The sequence below is a fragment of the Hyperolius riggenbachi genome, chromosome 4 (assembly GCF_040937935.1).
Source record: "Hyperolius riggenbachi isolate aHypRig1 chromosome 4, aHypRig1.pri, whole genome shotgun sequence".
Classification (NCBI taxonomy): domain Eukaryota; kingdom Metazoa; phylum Chordata; class Amphibia; order Anura; family Hyperoliidae; genus Hyperolius; species Hyperolius riggenbachi.
The window spans coordinates 121,079,959-121,099,979 of NC_090649.1; the positions used below are offsets into that span (position 1 = coordinate 121,079,959).

General features: G+C 43.9%; 1 protein-coding gene across 2 annotated transcripts in view; it reads right to left on the reverse strand.

Moving 5' to 3' along the window:
- The window catches only part of SHBG (sex hormone binding globulin), a 37,339-nt gene extending 17,874 nt beyond the window's left edge, over window positions 1-19,465 (reverse strand). The window contains exons 1-3 of one of the 2 annotated variants that reach the window (XM_068279166.1): window positions 19,270-19,465; window positions 1,747-1,856; window positions 167-356 (exon numbers count right to left, since the gene is read on the reverse strand). In XM_068279166.1, coding sequence (XP_068135267.1) covers window positions 167-356; window positions 1,747-1,856; window positions 19,270-19,380 — 411 coding nt within the window. In that variant the 5' untranslated portion in view covers window positions 19,381-19,465. Of the gene's footprint in view, window positions 1-166; window positions 357-1,746; window positions 1,857-12,781; window positions 12,806-19,269 lie in introns of those variants that run through there. The other variant, XM_068279167.1, reaches the window with a different exon arrangement.
- Window positions 19,466-20,021: the final 556 nt, after the last annotated feature.

The following is a 20,021-nucleotide window of genomic DNA, read 5'->3' on the forward strand; positions in this document are numbered from 1 at the left end:
CCCCCTGATTGCTGCCCTGGATCTGCAGGCAGTGTGACTAGTCCAAGCAATGGCTGCTGGAATAAGGCAGTCTAGGAATTAATACGCTGATATTCACACCTGATGTGTTCACCTTTGTTATGTATGCCATTGTGCTTATGTAACTTCAGTTTATTCTGTCTCTTACCTTCCGCCATTTGCCATCGCTGATATCTGGCCCCCATTTGGAGAGGACCATTTGTCCATTATTATTACTCATCTGCACCTCCAATCGATGATCACGGATCCCGAGAACAAACCAGTTATCTTCCCCAATATAGCCATAAAATATAATGCCTTCTGGGTCAAAAGTCCGAAGTTCAAATGAGGAGAGATTACTGCAATTAGCCGGGGGAAAAAAAACAACCAAAAAAAAGAGAATTATCTGAAATTTCTAACGTATATTTTGCCTCTTATACCACAGCATATTAGCACAATCATTCATTATTACCATTAACACCATAATTAACATACTGTTGGGAACATTTACATGTAGCACACTGTGGTACCATAATGAGAAAATGCATTTGGCCTTTCTGGATTGAGTTTGTTATTGCATACAGGTATCCTTCATAATAAATACCCATACATGTCATATACTGTAACTGTAATGCACAAGTACCTGCACATCTGTACAGAGCTGACCCCATTCACTATACTGGAAGGGCAGCACAATAATGGCGTGTACACACAGAATTTTACAAATCGCCTAAACCACCTGCTTTGCTATTCCTTCCCTCAATTTCTTTGGGATGTTGGAAACACTTTTTTTTTCTTTCCTTTGGTGTAATGTTTTTTTCCTTTTTGTGTAATGTTTTGTTTAGGTGACTAGAGTGTGGCAAAGTTACTTTTTTATATTGGTTGTGATTTGCCAATTTCATGTTTTTGTTTTTTTTGTAAATCGTAGTAGCCTACCTATAATGCATGTCTCTTTCCCAGAGGCCCATATGCAATTCACTTTATCTCCTGAGTTTTCGCCTAGGTGTTATTTTTAAACTTCAATGAAATGTTGTTTAAACCATTTTACAAACAAGAAAATACTCAAAATAATTTTGACAGTACCTTTTCACCTACTTTTTGGCACTTTTTTAACTGCAGTGCACTGAAAAGTTATTTTAAACACAAGAAAAACAATCTCCTAGGAGAAGACTCGGGAGAAAAAGTGAATTACATAAGGGCCGGGATGTTTCAGCTTTTAGGCTAGTTACACACCAGGACGTTGCGTTTAGGGGACGTTATAGGGCACATAACGTGCCCCTAACGCAACGCCTGGTGCTCTCTGGTGTGGACGTCGGAGTGAGACGCGTTGTGCAGCTCACTCTGGCGTCCGTGATGCGTACTCTTGGATGCATGCGGCATCACGTGGTCCCGCCCGGCCAATCTGCGCACAGAGCGGCCGATCCAGGAAGTAAACACTGCATGTCACTGAGTGCAGTGAATATTAATTAGCCATGTTACCGGCCGCTCTCCCCTCCTCCCCAACATGACTGAGCATGTGCAAACATTCTAACGCGGCTTAGCCGTGGAAAACGCACAGCATGCAGCACTTTGCTGCGTTACAATGTAACGCAACATGGACAGTGTAAACAGCCCACTTGTGTTACATTGCTGTGCGTTGGGGGAGCGTTACAGGCTGCACTAACGTGCGCCTGTAACGTCCCTGTGTGCAAGAAGCCTTATACATGGTTGCCTCTGGCCGCTATATGGTTTCAGGTGTTTATTTTATACCTGGTTAAAGTTGACAATGAGAATTCCATGCGCAGGACTTTGTTTGGGTCTCCATTCCCCAGATACAGACTGTCTGTAGATCTTATTGGCACTCCAACTGAATTCGATTCCTGAAAAAAAAAAAAAAGGAAACAGTCAGTGTCTCCTCATCCAAGGGCCTTTACACACTGTGCAAGTTGAGTTGCAATACGATTTCTACGCAGCGCTCCGCGATGGTAAAGCATAAAGTGAGAAGAAAGTGTGCTTCACTCCCACTGTAAGCTCACGTGTTACTCGATTAAAGCATCAAAGCCCCATAAGAATATCATTGCGGTAGCGTGTGCCTTTACAGTGGCAGTGAGAAATACTTTCATTGCACTGTATGTCAAGTGGCGGAGCTACAGATCTTCGGGGCCCATTGTGGAATTTGGACCTAGCCCCCCCCTTCTATTCCTACATAATGTGTTACCTCCCACCCCAGTATAGTAGCCAGATGCCCCCCCCCACCCACCCCAGTATGGTAGCCAGATAGGCTAGATCCCGGCAACATGAATATGGTGATTACTGCTCAGCCGCTCTACATCTGCCCGCTGCTGCAACCCCCCCCCTCCCCCCCTCCTCCCCCCACGCAGCATGTGGGGAGGACAAGCAGGTCCTACGCCACTGTGTATTCCTTACTGTATGGTTGCATCGTCTTTTTGAATACATTGCATTGCTATCTTATCGCAACAGACTCGATGTGAAAGGGGCCTCAACATTAAAAACTAGCGATGAGCACAAATTGCGCATATATACGTTATTTCGCATTGAAATTTTGGGAAATATCATAATTAATTTATTCATTAATTGTAATTATTCGAAACTTTGCGGAAATTTTCACAACATTTTTGCATCATTTTGTGCCGAATTTAGCGGTCAATAGCAAAGCCTGTATAAATTCTATTGACACCAAAATTGTTACATATGTTAAGGAGGATAGTGGGTGCAAGTAAAAAAATAAGTTTTTGTTTCTGTAAACTCATTTTTCGGAGTTTAAAAACCATTTTTCTTTTAATTTTTAAAATCTATTTCTCAAACACTACAAGGTGTTTTTAAAAAATGTTTTTGGTGACAATAGCATGTTTGGGGGTTATGCTGTTCACCACTAAAGTTGGCACAAAATTACATGAAAAATCCAGTCAGATTTTTGTCAGAAAAATCTGATCTGTATGCTTGTTAAGGCAGAGGATTAGCTAGACTGCCAGGCAATTTGCCCTGTTTAAAAGGAAATAAATATGACAGCCTCCATACCCCTCTCAGGTTCCCTTTAACTACCTGATGACCGCTCCACGCTGATGGCCGTGGCCGCGGCGGCAGCCCCAGGACCGTCTAATGGCAATTGGCGTCAGGTCCTGGAGCCGGCTACTGAAGGAGATCACGCGCAGGGTGCACGCGCATCTCCTTCTCGGGAGGCGGAGCTCCGCCCCCTCTGCAGTCTCTGAGCGGCTATCGCCACTCAGGAGACTGTTAGACGGCGTGATCGCCTTCTATTTACATAGTACAGCACTGCGATCAGCAGCAGCGCTGTACTGGGGACAGCCGTGTGACACGGCTGTCCCCCTGGGGCAAAAAGAGCGATCGGCAGTGATAGGCTAGCTGGGGGAGGGAGGGAGACTGGCCGGGTCAGTAAGCAGAAACGTGTTTTTTTCAATAAAAAATGACAACATAAATATTTGTCAAAAAAAATAAACAACTGGGTGGCGATCAGACCCCACCAACAGAGAGCTCTGTTGGTGGGGAGAAAAGGGGGGGGGGGGGCTCACTAGTGTGCTGTGTTGTGCGGCCCTGCAGCTTGGTCTTAAAGCTGCAGTGGCCCTTTTAGTAAAAAATAGCCTGGTTTTTAGGGGGGTTTAGCACTGTGGTCCTGAAGTGGTTAAATATGGTACAAGGTTTATACAAGGAGGTGCAATAGAATGGTCGGTCTGACCATAATGATATAATTGTAATTCCAGGAACAAACAAAGTACCTGCCAGGGAAAATAAATGTATACTCACCTCCTTCTTGGCAGTCTTAGTGCTGTCAGGTCTCCCAGTGTCTGACTCTCACAATTCTGACAGCTGTGGGCTCCTTGTACTGTCACACAGTGTATATTTCTGGATACTGATCACTCTGCATTAGAGTGCATTGAGCGGTGTCCAGAAATAGAAGGTGCAGCCGCGATCTGCACACTGAGTGGCAGCTATCAGAGACAATGACAGAGACACCAGGAGACCTGCCAGCAATCAGACTATCAGAGATGATGGCAAGTGGGATGAAATTGAACATTGGGCTTAAGTCGCAGGCCAACCTCAATGTTTAGGGCTACCTCCCTCCCCTATACAGTTCCCTGGTGTCTAGTGGCCCCCTCCTGTCCCTATACAGTTCCCTAGTTGCTAGCAGTCATTTCCCCCTTATAAAAGTCCCCTGGTGTTTAGTAGTCCTTCCTTTTCCACTATGCAGTTTCCTGGTTTCTAGTGGCCGTCCTCTCTGTTTTTTATGCAAAAAAAAAAATAATACACAATGTGGTGCTGCTGATCTCTACTACGTTTAGGCCTTGTTGGGTTACAGGTAGGGCCGGATTTACCATAAGGCACTGTAGGCACGTGCCTACATGGGGCCTGATGATGGAAAGGCGGCTGAGGGGTTACTCACCCTGCTCTCGGCATTGCACCAACCAGATCTCCCTTCAGCCAGGGGCACCTCTAGTGCTACTTAATACTGAGGGAACCTCTAACTACGTAATACTTGGGGGCACCTCTAGCTACTTAATACTGAGGGTATTCTGGCTACCTAATACTAAAGGGCACCTGTAGCTACCTATGGCGGGCAAAGGAAGTAAGGGAGAAGTGACAGCTGGGACAGCCAGCACACTTGTAGTGGTGTTTGTAGGTTTCATGTACGGTGAAGTCTAGGGTGCCAGGACATTTATGCCTATAGGCTCCTGTGAGGTAAATCTGGGCCTGGTTACAGGGCCATATCTGCTGAGCACATGTTTTTATCCCCATTTGGGTGCTTGTCAACTCTGCTTGGGAAGCATTATGTGCAGTTTTGCCTCCTGCCCCAAAATAACTTTCACAGTACCTTTTCACCTACATGTTGGTGATTTTTCAATTGCAGAGTATGCATGTAGTGAGAATAACGGGATTCCTTAAGCCTAGTACACACTTTCAATTATGATTGGCCAATCACTGACCAATTTTACCACCTCCATGTAGTATGAGGGTCAACAAACAGATATTGAATACTATAAACAGATTGTGTAGATAAACCCTCATAATTCATGGAGGTGGATCATATTTGAACGTGTGTGCAAGGCTTTACGCTGCAAAGGTGTGAACATGCTCAGAGATTTGTATGGGCAGTGAGCTGACATGCAAAATTATTTTACAACGCAACTAATACACTGTGAACTAGTCCTTATTTTTGTGTCACACTCCTGCAACAACTTAGCACTTAAGCCTGGAACACACATCTTGGTTGACCAACGATTGGCCAATTTTACCACTTTCATGTAGAAGCGTTTACCTACACAATCTGTTCATAGTATTTACGATCTGTTGGACCTCATACTACATACAATCGGTCAGTCATTGGCTCATCACAACCGGGTGTGTGCATCGGGCTCTAGGCTAGGTTCACAGTGGGAGCTACGTTGCGTTTCCCATAAAAATAGGAACGCAGCGGAACTAAAAAATCGCGCCGCACGTTATGGGATTGTTGTGTCACATACAGCGAATTGAAAACAATGTTTTTTCAGGCCTCTTTTCCATGGACGGCTGAACTGCTCGTTTGTTGACCAGTTCACCCTCCTGCTTGCCGGTCACAAGCACCATCCGGCTGCAATTACTTGCAGCTAAGTGGCAGAGTTTGGGAATACCATGTGACGTTTGACATGCGGTGGTGTTACTGTGGCAAAAAACTGTTGTCGCATGCTCCGTTGCAACTCCATGAGGAGGCCTCCTGTCCACCGCGCTTGTCCAACTCGCTTGCAAACACCCCGCTGGTGGACGGGAGCAGCTGACAGGTGGTGAATTTACAGTCTGTCAAAAGTTTGTGGAAAAGAGGTCTCACTGCTGCTGTAATGCACGTTTAATGTGGTAAAGTGCTGCATGCACTGAGCATGGATACTGCAGTTTGTTGAATCGCATCAAACGCACTCTGAATGTCACATTGACTTATAATTGCAGTGTGACTTTCTGCAGTATGCCTCCTTAAAGAGGAACTGTCGCAAAAATCTTAACATTTAAAACACATACAAATATGAAGTACATTTCTTCCAGAGTAAAATGAGCCATACATTACTTTTCTCCTATGTTGCTGTCACTTACAGCAAGTAGAAGAAATCTGACATTACCGACAGGTTTTGGATTAGTCCCTCTCTTCATGGGGGATTCCCAGCATGGCCTTTATTCTTTATAAAGATATTCCCAGAAAAAGATTTATACAATGATGCTGGCCAGCCTCCCTGCTCACCGTACACCACTTTAGCAGCTGGACGGAGGAACTGCCATTCACTAAGTGCTTTTAAAAATAAAGAAAACCCCTAGAACCCCCCATGAGAAGATGGGCTAGCCCAATACCTGTCGGTAATGTCAGATTTCTACTACTTGCTGTAAGTGACAGCAACATACGAGAAAAGTAATTTATGGCTCATTTTACTCTGGAAGAAATGTACTTCTCATTTGTATATGTTTACATGTATTTTACATTTTAAGATTTTTGCGACAGAGGTCCTTTAAAGGTGAGTTGCAGTTCGGCATGATGGCCTTGTTGTAACGTGGCTATAATCCACCTATGTGCCGTTCACAGCGTGGCTGGTAAGCAGTTTAAAATAATATGTGCCATTTTTCCTAACAATAATAAGGGATTGCTTATTTCCCAACAATGGAAGAATGTTACTGTAAGGTTCGGGGACACACAGTACAAGTCATCCAAGTGTAACTTACTAACTGGGATAGCTTACTATTAAAAACTTGGCAGTGTCTGATTCTTAGAGCCATGCTAATGCGGAATACATTACTAAATTTAGCTTCAGCATCTGTTTTCATTTCCTTTCTCCAGTTAATTCTTAGAAACACTTTTTGCTAAAAAGCATAAAAGCGTGTTATTATTCTGGACCATGGATTTGGCTGGCTGTCCAGAATACGGTAACTCATTATTAATGACAGACTTGTATACTTTTGTTCAAATACAGCTGTGATGAAAGAAATAGGGAGGCTGGTATTGGTAAAGGTGCATAGAGACATGCAATTTTGATTAGCCAATCATTGGCCAATTTTACCACCTCCATGTAGTACATGGAGTCAACATATATCAAATACTATGACCAGATTTTGTAGGTAATCCCTCATACAATTGGTCAGTGATTGGCCAAACAAAATTTAAGGTGAGTACCAGGCTTAACCATGCAGCCTGCTTGCTCATATAAGCCAGGTGAGGATTACAAAGCATTGCCACTTAAGCCTGGTACACACATCCAACTTTAATTGGCCAATTTTACGACTTACATGTAGTATGAGAGCTTACCTACACAATCGAATAATAATCCAAAAATCCAAACATTTGGAGCTGCAGCCACTGGGACGCGCTCAAGAGGCCACCCTGCAGTGTTAGGGAGTCTTGCGATGAACTCCTAACTGAATAGGTACTGACACTAGCCAGGATTCAAACCCTGGACTTATAGGGCTCGATTCACAAAGCGGTGCTAACCCAGTTAGAGACTTTAGGCGTGATAACCATTGCACCATGCTGGTGAAAAGCCAGTTTAGGCGTGATAAGTTTAGGTAAGTTTAGATCGTGCGCAAAGTCCCGCACGCAAAGCAGTGCCATTAAACTATATGCGAAGTGCACCAGACTTTGCTAGCGCAAAACTTTTGATCAGCTGTACACTGCGGTGCTAACCCAGTTGGTGCTTAAACTTATCACACCTAAACTTATCATGCCTAAACTTATCATGCCTAAACTGAGTTTAGGCGTGATAAGGGGCTTTTCACCAGGGTGCTAACTGTTAGCACCGCTTTGTGAATCAACCCTATAGTACTTAAAATTTGGCCTTCATACTACATTGAGGTGGCAAAATTGGTCACTGATTGACCAATCAAAATTGCATTTGTGTATGCACCCTTAGGCTGCTTCCACACAGGGACGTTACAGGCGTACGTTAGTGCAGCCTGTAATGCTCCCCAACTCACAGCAATACAAAGTCAATAGGGCTGTTCACACTGCCCACGTTGCATTACATGTAACGCTGCACGTTCTTCAGAACGTGCAGCATACTATAGCATTCCAGCGGCTTAAAGCGCGTTAGACTGTTTGCACATGCTCAGTGTTGGGGTGGAGAGGAGGCGGGGAGAGGCCGCTACGTAGCCGCGCACATGGCTACTCAATATGCACTGCACTGGTGGCCGCTGATTGGCTGGCGGTACCACGTGATGCGGAGTGTTTCACTCCGCATCCCGTGGTCCCGCCGGCCAATCAGCGCCACTCTCACTGCCCTAATGCGGAAAGAGCCGCTTAACGCGGCTCACTCAACGTCCTCTACCAGCACCGGCAGGCGTTGCTTTAGGGGACGTTATGCGACCATAACGTCCACTATAACGCAACGTCCCGGTGTGTAACTAGCCTTAAAGAGAATCTGTAACTGAAAAAAAAACCCTCTGGGGGATGCTTACCTCGGGAGGCGGAAGCCTCTGGATCCTAACAACTTCGTCTCGTCTTTGTCAACGCAGTCCTCATCTATCCCTCTGTTCAAGCGCTGGAACCCCCCGAAATGCGGCGAGGTAAATATTTACCTACCGCGATCCTGCGCAGGCGCAGTAGCTGCTCTTCATTCAGGTAATGCCGAAATAGCTAAACCCGATCGTATCCGATCTACTGCGCAGACGAGAGTCCTTTGCGCCTGTGCAGTAGAGCGTATACGATCGGGTTCGGCTATTTCCGCCTTACCTGAATGAAGAGCCGCTACTGCGCCTGCGCAGGATCACGGAGAGGTAAATTAATCCTCGACTGTCAAGCTTGTCGGGGGAGGGGGGAGCCAGCGCTGGATTCCTCCAAGCTACAGAGGTCGGGGAAGCCTCATTGGGACCCTGAGGCTTCTCCCTCCTAAGGTAAGTATCCCTCAGAGTGTTTTTTTTTTTACAGGTTTTCTTTAAGCCCGGTACACACCTTCAGTTATTCTCGGCCAATTTTCCCACCTCCATGTAGTATGAGAGTCAACAAATATTAAATATTATGAGCAGATTGTGTAGGTAAACCTTCATACTACATAGAGGTGGTAAAAGGAAATACATTTGGCAGCCTTCATATACCTCTCTTGTCAGGTTCCCTATCAGTTCCCTATCAGGGTCCATTTCCACTTGTGCAAATCTGCATGCGTTTCCTGCATGCAGATTCGCATAGACAATATAAGTGGATGGGACTGTTTCCACTTGTCAGGATTTCTGAGCGTTTTTCTGTGCAGAAAAAAAATCTGCACGGCAGAGCCATTAGAATTTACATACCGCATACCACTATGCGATTCGCATACAATGTATTTAATAGGGAATTCGCATGCGGATGTATGCGAATTTTCATGCGAATTCACATGGAATTGATAGAAAAGCACGCAGGCACTGCCATGGTTAAATTCGCATACACCTGCATGCAAAATTCGAATCCGCATGCGAATCTTTACCGCGGCGATTTGCACCGCACCAATGGAAACGCACCCTCAAATATCTGATCTGCAGGCTTGTTTGGAGTCTATGGCTAAAGTATTAAAGGGAACCTGAAGTGATGTGGAGGCTGCCATATTTATTTCCTTTTAAGCAATACCAGTTGCCTGGCAGCCCTGCTGATCCTCTGCCACTAATACTTTTAGCCAGAGACCCTGAACAAGCATGCAGCAGATCAGGCGTTTCTGACAATATTGTCAGATCTGACAAGATTAGCTGCATGCTTGTTTCTCGTGTGATTCAAACACTACTGCAGCCAAAATAGACCAGCAGGTCTGCCAGGCAACTGGTGTTGTTTAAAAGGAAATAAATATGGCAGCCTCCATGTTCTTCTCACTTCAGTTGTCCTTAAAGTTTTACCTACACAATCTGCTCATAGTATTCAATATCTGTTGATCCTCCTACTACATGCAGGTGGTAAAATTGATCTGTGATTGGCCAACCATAATTGAAAGTGTGTCCTGGACTTAAAACCTGGTACACGCATCCAATTTTTATTGGCCAATGACTGTCCAGTTTTACCACTCCAATGTAGTACGAGAGCTTACCTATACAATCTGTTCATAATATTCCAAATCTGTTGGCCCTCATGCTACATGGAAGTAGTAAAATTGACCAGTCATTGGGACAATCAAAATTGGTTGTGTGTACTAGGCTTTAGAGGCAGTGGATCAGCAGAACAGACAGGTAATTTGTATTGTTTAACCCTCCTGGCGGTATAAAAAAAATCCGCCAGGAGGCAGCGCAGCAGTTTTTTTTTTTTTTTTTTTTTTTTAATTATATCATGTAGCGAGCCCAGGGCTCGCTACATGATAGCCGCTGCTCAGCGGCATCCCCCCGCCCGCTTCGATCGCCTTCGGCGATCTCCGATCAGGAAATCGCATTCAAAGAGCGGGATTTCCTGGAGGGCTTCCCCCGTCGCCATGGCGACGGGCGGGATGACGTCACCGACGTCGGGATGTCATTGGGAGTCCCGAACCACCCCTCAGCGCTGCCTGGCACTGATTGGCCAGGCAGCGCACGGGGTCTGGGGGGGGGCCGCACGGCGCGACGGATAGCGGCGATCGAGCGCGGGGCGGCGGCGATCGGTGTGCTGACGCAGCTAGCAAAGTGCTAGCTGCGTTCAGCAAAAAAAAAAAATTAAACAAATCGGCCCAGCAGGGCCGGAGAAAACCTCCTGCGCGGCTTACCCCGAACTACGTTCGGGGTTACCGCCAAGGAGGTTAAAGGATACCCGAACTGACATGTGACATGATGAGATAGACATGTATATGTACAGTGCCTAGCACACAAATAACTATGCGGTGTTCCTTTTTTTCTTTCTCTGCCTGAAAGAGTTAAATATCAGGTATACAAGTGGCTGACTCAGTCCTGACTCAGACAGGAAGTGACTTCAGTGTGACCCTCACTGATAAGAAATTCCAACTATAAAACACTTTCCTATCAGAAAATGGATTCTGAGAGCAAGAAAGAGGTAAAAAAGGGGAATTTCTTATCAGTGAGGGTCACACTGTAGTCACTTCCTGTCTGAGTCAGGACTGAGTCAGCCACTTACATACCTGATATTTAACTCTTTCAGGTAGAGAAAGAAAAAAAGGAACACAGCATAGTTATTTGTGTCCTAGGCACTGTACATACACATGTCTATCTCATCATGTCACATGTCACTTCGGGTATCCTTTAAAGGAAATAAATATGTCAACCTGCATATGCCTCTCACTTCAGGTGTGCTTTAAGAAGCATCAGTAATTAATTATAAAACATCAATAAGTGAAAAGATATACGTGGATATTCCAAAAGAAACTGAACATATTCCACAATACAGACACATATCCCTCTGACAATTAAACTCATTAACAATCAGGAATGATTTTTCCCCTGAATTATTGCAATACGAAGAATAAAGCAGGGATGTGTAAAACGTCAAAGGCCAGGTTCACAGTGGGACGTTGCGGAGCTGCGTTATAAACTGTTATAACTCAGCTTACTGCACTGCAATGCTACTCCTATGGGACCATCACAGTGCGATGTTAGCGTCGCATTGTAACGTGTACCGTTATGGTAATGCACTGCTGCAGTGCGCTACCTCTAAACGCACATGTTACCAGGTACAATGCAGCATACTTTTCATTGCCTGTATGCTTTACTGTACCTACTGTTTGCGACGGTAACACAGCGTTAAAGTGAACTTCGAACTAAAAATCTACTCAGCAGAACTGAAAAGGCTTGGTGTTTCTTTAACAGTTTCACAGCATCAGAACCTTGTTTTTCTTACCAAAGCATCATTTTTAGCTGCATTTTTAGCTAAGCTCCACCCATCTAAGAAAAAAAACGGGCGGTTTTTCTCTGATGCTGTGCAAAGCATGATGGGATTTCCTATGTTGTTATTCACGTTGCCTAGCAACTGGGAGGGGTGATCAGCACACAGGACAGTTGGAGCTGTGTGTCATGCTCCCTGTCACCTCCTTTCACCCAAAAAGATGGCTGCCTTCATGAAATCAAACATTTGCATCTTCTTATAAAACAGGGTGGCTAAAAGATTATATTACCTATCTATTTTAATTAACATAACTAATGTAACTTAATGACAGTATGTTTGTTTAGGCTGGAGTTCCTCTTTAACCTCCCTGGCGGTAACCCCGACCTACACTCGGGGTAGCCGCCACAGAGGATTACATGGCCCCGGGAGGAATTTTTTGAATACAACTTGTTGTAAACCTTGTAGCTAGCACTAGGCTAGCTACCTGTGTCCCCCAAGTCCCTCCGATCTGCTCCGATCGCCGCCGTTATACGTACCATCCCCCGGATCCTGCGATAGTGCAGCCTCTCCAATCACCTCCACACTTCACTATGGGGAGGATCGAGAATGCACATGACATCGATGACGTCAGACGTCATGTCTGAACGTTGCCATAGCAACAACTGAAGCTGATTGGGGAGGCTGCGGCTCTCGTGGGATCGCGGCTGGGTAAATATAAGTGCCGGGGATCGGGGGATCAGAGAGGTGCGGGGGGGCGGGGGGGACTTGGGGGACACAGGTAGCTAGCCTAGTGCTAGCTACAAGGTTTACAACAAGTTTTATTAAAAAAATTACTCCTGCGGACGCAACCACCAAAACTGCGTACCGCCAGGGAGGTTAATGTGCGTTACTTTTTTTTTACATTGCGTTGTAATGCTGCGTTTTGACTTTAACTTCACATCACAGCACAATGTATCACTGTGAACCTGGCCACAAGAACATTCGCACCACGGCTACTGCAACACCGAATGATAACAATCACTTCCAGGAGAGCAAGTACCTAATGAATAAAACAATAATAAATACCTAAAAAATATCATGTATTTCCTGGTCCAGCACGTTACTGTGTGATGAAATGGGTCTTCTTTAGAATAAAGCCTGGAACACACTTTCAATTATGGTTGGCCAATCACTGACCAATTTTACCACCTCTATGTGATATGAGGGAACCTCTGTGTGCATTGTGAAGGATCCTGTGCACATTTGCATGCGTATTCCCCAAGTGCAAGCCCTGCCTCAGAATAACTTTGAAGCTACGTTTACAGTAGGACATTGCAGTGCAACGCGTGGACATTGTGGTAAACTGCGGACGCAGTTTACTGCCATGCAAGTAAAAGTCTATGCGACGTTCACAGTGCAACATTAGTGTCGCATTGTAACGTGTAGGATTATAGTAACACACTGCTGCAATGCGTTACCTCTTAACACACTCGTTAACTACCTTAAGACCCATGGGCGTGGCAACGGCGGCAGCCCCAGGACCGCCTAACGCCGATTGGCGTCAAGTCCTGGGGCTGCAGTTTGCAGGAGATCGCGCACATCTCCTGCTTGGGGGGCGGAGCTCCGCCCCCTCTTTAGTCTCCGAGCGGCGATCGCCGCTTGGAAGACTGTTAGACAGCATAATAGCCGTCTATTTACATGTACAGTGCTGGGATCGGCAGCAGCGCTGTACTGGGGACAGCCGTTTGACACGGCTGTCCCCCTGGGACACAAGAGAGCGATCGGCTCTCATAGGCAGGAGCCTATGACAGCCGATCGCCAGGATTGGTCGGATGGGGGGTGGGAGGGTTTAAAAAAAATAATAATAAAGAAATAGTAAATAATAATAAAAAATTACATAAATATTGAAAAAATAAACACGGGGGGGGGGGGGGGGGGGGAGGGGGAGCTCACTCCTCTGCTGTGTTGTGCGGCCCTGCAGTTTGGCCTTAAAGCTGCAGTGGCCAATTACAGAAAAAACTGCTTAGTCTTTAGGGGGGGTTTAGCACTGTGGTCCTCAAGTGGTTAACAGGTAAAGTGAAGCATACTTTTCATTGCCTGTATGCCTCACTGTACCTACTTTATGTGAAAAATACAGAGTTCAAAACGCTCAACCCCCTAAATTCCAAACTAGTGGGTGCAGGATCTGGAAAGCCTGGTCAGTCCACAAGTATGCACAGAAGGATCCGCAAACCAAGTAGTAGTTGGAAAACGCTGGTATTCTTTATTCAGAGATTCCACAAGGCAGGTGCAATAAAACCACAAGGTTCAACTGACGCGTGTCGGGCTTACAATCTGCCCTTAATCATAGTTAAAAGTGAACCTGCAAAGGGAGGGCTTTATGTAGGTGGGAGAAGAACAAGCTCCGCCCTATACCTCAACCAGCCATCACCTTAAAGGGAACATTACAAACATATACAATGTATAAATATACGAATATACAAAATATTATAGTTAATAACAACTTTCAAGAAACTAAAAAGTAATGTAAAAAGTCACCACTGGATGGAACATTAAAGCCTAGATTTTGTATAATAAAATACTCAAAAAATGGGAGAGAAAAAGGGGCACATGAGTTCTTAGTAGCAGGAATAAAGGGGGGAGCAGACATAGAAATTTAGTAGTCATAAACTAGATTTAAATCCCAACGTGTGTTGAGAGCCCTTGGGGTATGAGTACCCATCCTATGGATCCAAAATGATTCTCGTCTTAGGAGTAGTTTATGAGTATCGCCACCTCTCTTGGGAATTACTATACGTTCCACCCCCTGGAAACTAAAGGAGGAAAGGCTACCCTTATGAACATTTTCGAAGTGTTTAGAAACTGCCGACTTTTTAAAAGTCTTCCAATTTGTGCCACTGTAGTGGTCAGCAATGCGGGCTCAAATTGCGGGTGGTGCACCCCACATATTGTAAGTGACACGAAGGTACAAGATATAACATAAATGACACACCTCATGTCGCATTATACATATTGTTTAATGGGAAAGCTACCACCGGTCGCAAAAGAGAAAATAGAAGATCCTTTTTTATGACAATGGCAATAATTGCAGGTTGGAAACCCGCAAGGGTAAGATCCCACCGTAGCAAGCCAGGTAGGGGTACGAGACGGCAGGGTAGACAGAAAGCAACTAGGGGAAAGAATAGATCCCAAAGTGCGTGCCCTTCTGGCAGAGAAGCGACACCCTTTCTGCAAAATGGCTTTAAATTTAGAGTCGGAATTCAGCACTGGAAGATATTTCCTCACGATGTTTGTGATTTTGTTAAATTGAAGGCTGAATTCCGTAACAAAAGTCACCCGGTCGTCTAGGTCCCTACTCTGGCTTCTGGTTTTTAGAAGTTCACTCCGTGGTCTCCTGGTGCCCCTAAGACGTCCCCAGGCTAACTGTTTCTTAGTATACCCTCTTTGTCTTAATCTATTCTCAACCAAATTGCATTCCTGTTCCAATTCTACAGGGCTAGAACAGTTGCGAACTGCCCTAGTAAATTCCCCTGTAGGAATGGCATTTAAAGTGTGTCTTGGGTGACAAGAACTTGCAAGGAGTATGGAATTACCTGCTGTGGGTTTACGATAAATCCTAGTGGAAACTCGATGAAGCAATATATCTCCAGTCAGAGTTAAATCAAGATAATCTATCTGTGTATTATGGTGGCTCATGGTAAAACTCAAATTGAGTTCATTGCAATTAACATAAGCCAAGAAGTCCTCAAGAAGGCCGGGAGGACCCCCCCCCCCCCACACACACACACCAAAAGCGAATAGTCTATAAACCTGCCATACCAAACAATGTGGGAGGAGAAGGGGTTCTCATCTCCAAAAATTCAGAGCTCCGCCCACCAACCCATGAATAGGTTGGCAAGGGAGGGGGAAAATCCCATAGAAGCTCCGCATTTCTGAAGGTAGAACCCCGAATCAAACATAAAATAATTGTGCGTGAGGAAGTACGGCACGGCCCTCTTGAGGAAAGATTGTAAAGAAGTGTCGAAGGTTGAATATTTTACAAGGTGGAAGTCAAGGGCCTCTAAATCGAGTCTGTGTGGGATGGAGGAATACAAAGAGGCGACATCCAAGGTCACCCAATGGAAGTGTTCCTCCTGAGTATTTTGTTATACAAAATCTAGGCTTTAATGTTCCTTCCAGTGGTGACTTTTTACATTACTTTTTAGTTTCTTGAAAATTGTTATTAACTATAATATTTTGTATATTCGTACAGCACCTATTCAGTAGGAGACCTTGGGCAAGTCTCCCTAACACTGCTACTGCCTATAGAGCGCGTCCTAGTGGCTGCAGCTCTGGCGCTTTGAGTCCGCCAGGAGAAAAGTGCGATATAAATGTTCTGTGTTTGTTCTGTGTTTATTTATACATTGTATAGGTTTGTAATGTTCCCTTTAAGGTGATGGCTGGTTGAGGTATAGGGCGGAGCTTGTTCTTCTCCCACCTACATAAAGCCCTCCCCTTGCAGGTTCACTTTTAACTATGATTAAGGGCAGATTGTAAGCCCGACACACGTCAGTTGAACCTTGTGGTTTTATTGCACTTGCCTTGTGGAATCTCTGAATAAAGAATACCTACTTTATGTGACGGTAATGCAGCATTAATCTGCGTTACCACTTTTTTGTTCAGTTGCATTGTAATGTTGCGTTGCAACTTTACAACAGAACGTCCTACTGTGAATCTAAACAGTACCTTTTCACCTACATTTTGGTACTTTTTCATTTGCAGAGTATGCTTGCAGTGATCTAGAATAAAGACTGGTACTGTACACACTTTCAATTATGATTGGCCAATCACTGACCAATTTTACCACCTCCATATAGTATGAGGGTCAACAGATATTGAATACTATTAGCAGATTGTGTAGATAAACTCTCATACTACATTGAGGTGGTAAAATTGGTCAGTGATTGGCCAATAATAATTAAAAGTGTGTACCAGGCCTAATACAGAAAGCAATAATGCAAATCCAGCTTATAGCTGGGAGTTACAGATAGTCAATCACATGCCAATTCTGCCCTGCATGCAAATTTAATATGCACTGTAGGCAGCTTGAAAATGTATGCAACTTGAAACTGTATGCAGCTTGAATTTGGGCCAATCAAAATTGTCTGAAAGTGTATCAGATTGGCTCAGTTACAAAATGTATATAGTTTGTATCAAAGCTGCAAGCCAAAATGATTAATTTCTCATTGACCAACATGTCCAGTCAAACATTGGATCAATAAACTGCCCAAAATGTATTGAAAGTCAATGCATGGGATATGTTAAAGCAACAGATTGCTGGTCGATTTGATCAAAGTGAATCAGTTTGGTAGGAAATTGGTCAGAAACGTTGCTGTGTGTATAGCTAGATTGATAGACAGGCAGGGACGTATCTGCACAGAGTTTGTATGTTCTCTCCGTGTCTGCTTGGGTTTCCTCCGGGCACTCCAGTTTCCTCCCACATCCCAAAAGCATACAGATAAGTTAATTGGCTCCCCCCTCCCCCCCCCCCCAAAAAAAAAATTGTCCCTAGACTCCGATATACACTAAACGATACATACAGACATACCACTATGACAGGAATTACCGGTAGATTGTGAGCCCCTCTCAGAGACAGTTAAGGGACAAGACTATACTTTGTACAGCGCTATGGAAGATGTTGGCGCTATAGAAATACTAAATAATAATAGACAACTAAGAAAAAAAGCCAGTCTAAGGGTTGGTTCACTCTGTGAGAAATTGCGCTCTGTTTGTTGATCACCAGCAATTGGCTATAGCACTGTAAAGGTGCATACACACATCAGACCATAGTCTTATGAATATGAAAGATCACAGACCAATTTTACCCTCTTCCATGTAGTATGAGAGCGATACTCTACACAGTCTATTCTATGGAGCTGAACTCCCCATCAGATAGAAATCTTTGCAGGATGCTGAACACATTCAAAAGATCTGTTCCTGCAAAAGATCCGTTCCAGCAAAATGCATTCGTAGTCTATGATATCTGCAGATCCTCATACACACCTTGTTTAACAGATATTCATCTGCAGATCAGACAATCATCTGCAGATCTCAAGATCCATCCTGGTGGATCTGATCTGCAGATGAATGTCTGTTAAACAAGGTGTGTATGAGGATCTGCAGATATCATAGATGTTGAATGCATTTTGCAGGAACAGATCTTTTGCAGATACTGATCTTTTTAATGTGTACAGCATCCTTGTTTTCAGCATCTTGCAAAGATTTCTATCTGATGGGGAGTTCAGCTCAATAGAATAGACTGTGTAGAGTATCGCTCTCATACTACATGGAAGAGGGTAAAATTGGTCTGTGATCTTTCATTTTCCAAAGACTATAGTCTGATGTGTGTATGAGCCTTTAGCCTATGAGGGTTTTCTCATAGCAGCATTTCGATTAAAAAAAAAAATTAAAGCATGCTGCCTGTACCATTTGTAAAGTGATTTTTCCTATAGGAATGTGCAAAAATGCACATTCCTTTAAAAATCGCTCTGAAAATCGCTTTGCAAAATCACAATCGCTAAGTGATTGTGTTTTGTAGTGTGAACTAGGCTTAAAGGTGGCCACACATGATACAATAAAAATATTAAATGTTACAACAATTCAATAAAAGTGATCGGTTACAGAGGATAAGTGAAAGGGTTTTTTTATGCAAATGAGAATTCAGATAGAATTTTCCATTTTGTCAATATAAATCTATCCAAAGTGACTGACCAATTTTTATAAAAATGTAATGGTGTAGGATAGATTGTAAATTTTTTGATTTAGTCCCAAACAATTATTTCAGTTATAAACATTTTTTTTTTTGCAGTTGGGGAAAAATTTAACACATCTGTGTGGTACATTGGCCAGTTTTTTTCAAATGTTACAATCAATCAGAAAAATGTATTGTAATTCTTAAATTGAAAATAAATATAAAGAATTCTATCTTATGTGGCCAACTTAACCAATCAAAGTTGGATGTGTGTACACATCCAATTTTGATTAGCTAATTTTAACACTTCCTTTTTGTAAAAGGGACATTTTTAAACTTTATGAACAGATTGTGTTTGAGAGTAAGCTCTCATACTACATGGAAGTGGTAATATTAGCCAATTAAAATTGGATGTGTGGATGTACCCAAACTCTGCTGGGTCATGTATGTCATCTAACTTACAAGAAAAGTAGTAAATACACACTTTAAATTATAATTTTAACACCTTTATGTAGTATGAGGGCTTACCTAGTCCTACACAATCTGCTCATAGTATTAAATATCTGTTGCTCTCATACTACATGGAGGTGGTAATATTGGTCAGTGATTGGCCAATCATAATTGCAAGTGTGTACCAGACTTTAGAGTCACTGAATCATTGCAAACAAAACTGCAAAATTAAATTGTAGTAGATCATGATGTGATAAGGGCAGAAGGGAACTAGGTTACATGAATGTCTCAACATAGTATCTGTGCTGAACTATAGCATACAAGCCTCCCCAGTGTAATACTGCTCATGTTGATAGGACTGAAGCATGGGAAGCTGTGTGTGCAGCAGTGTTACCTGTCCTGCGTGCTCCTGGCTGCCATCAGGTAATGGGCCGCCTGCTGTAAATCTCCCATAGAGCAGCATCAGGAGGATGGAGGTGGAGGAAAGAACTCTGAGAAGCCTCATTGTACAGATGCAGGGGATGTAAATGGTTGTCACATGTTCTCAGTCCTTTATATATCACTGACAGAGAGGAACGGGGCTCGTGTCCCTTTTTCACACATTAATCTTGGCTGAAAACATAACACATCCCAGTGTCTGCCTCCTGCAGATGTTCCACAAGAAGAAAGGACAGGAATAGTTTAACCCTTTACCAGAGTTCCAGCATGGCCAGTTACACAAGTGACATAATAGGGACTTTCTGCCCAGCACTACTCCCGGTATCTCCATCCAGCTAGCCAGCACTGGTGCCTCATTCTTTTGTGGTGCAAACTTTCACTTTTTTGTCTGCACCTATAAGGTCCAAATATCGCGTTTTTGTCTGTGCTTGCATCTCTTAGTGACAGGAATGTATCTCCTGTATTGTGCATATTAGAACATTTAGTATTATTATTTAGTAGTTAACTGCTTCTGGACTAGAGATGGCCTGAACCTCCGATTTTCAGTTTGCGAACCTACCGCGAAAGTTCGGTTCGTGCGAACTTTCGCGAACCGCAATAGACTTCAATGGGGAGGCGAACTTTGAAAACTAGAAACATTTATGCTGGCCACAAAAGTGATGGAAAAGATGTTTCAAGGGATCCAACACCTGGAGTGGGATAGACGCC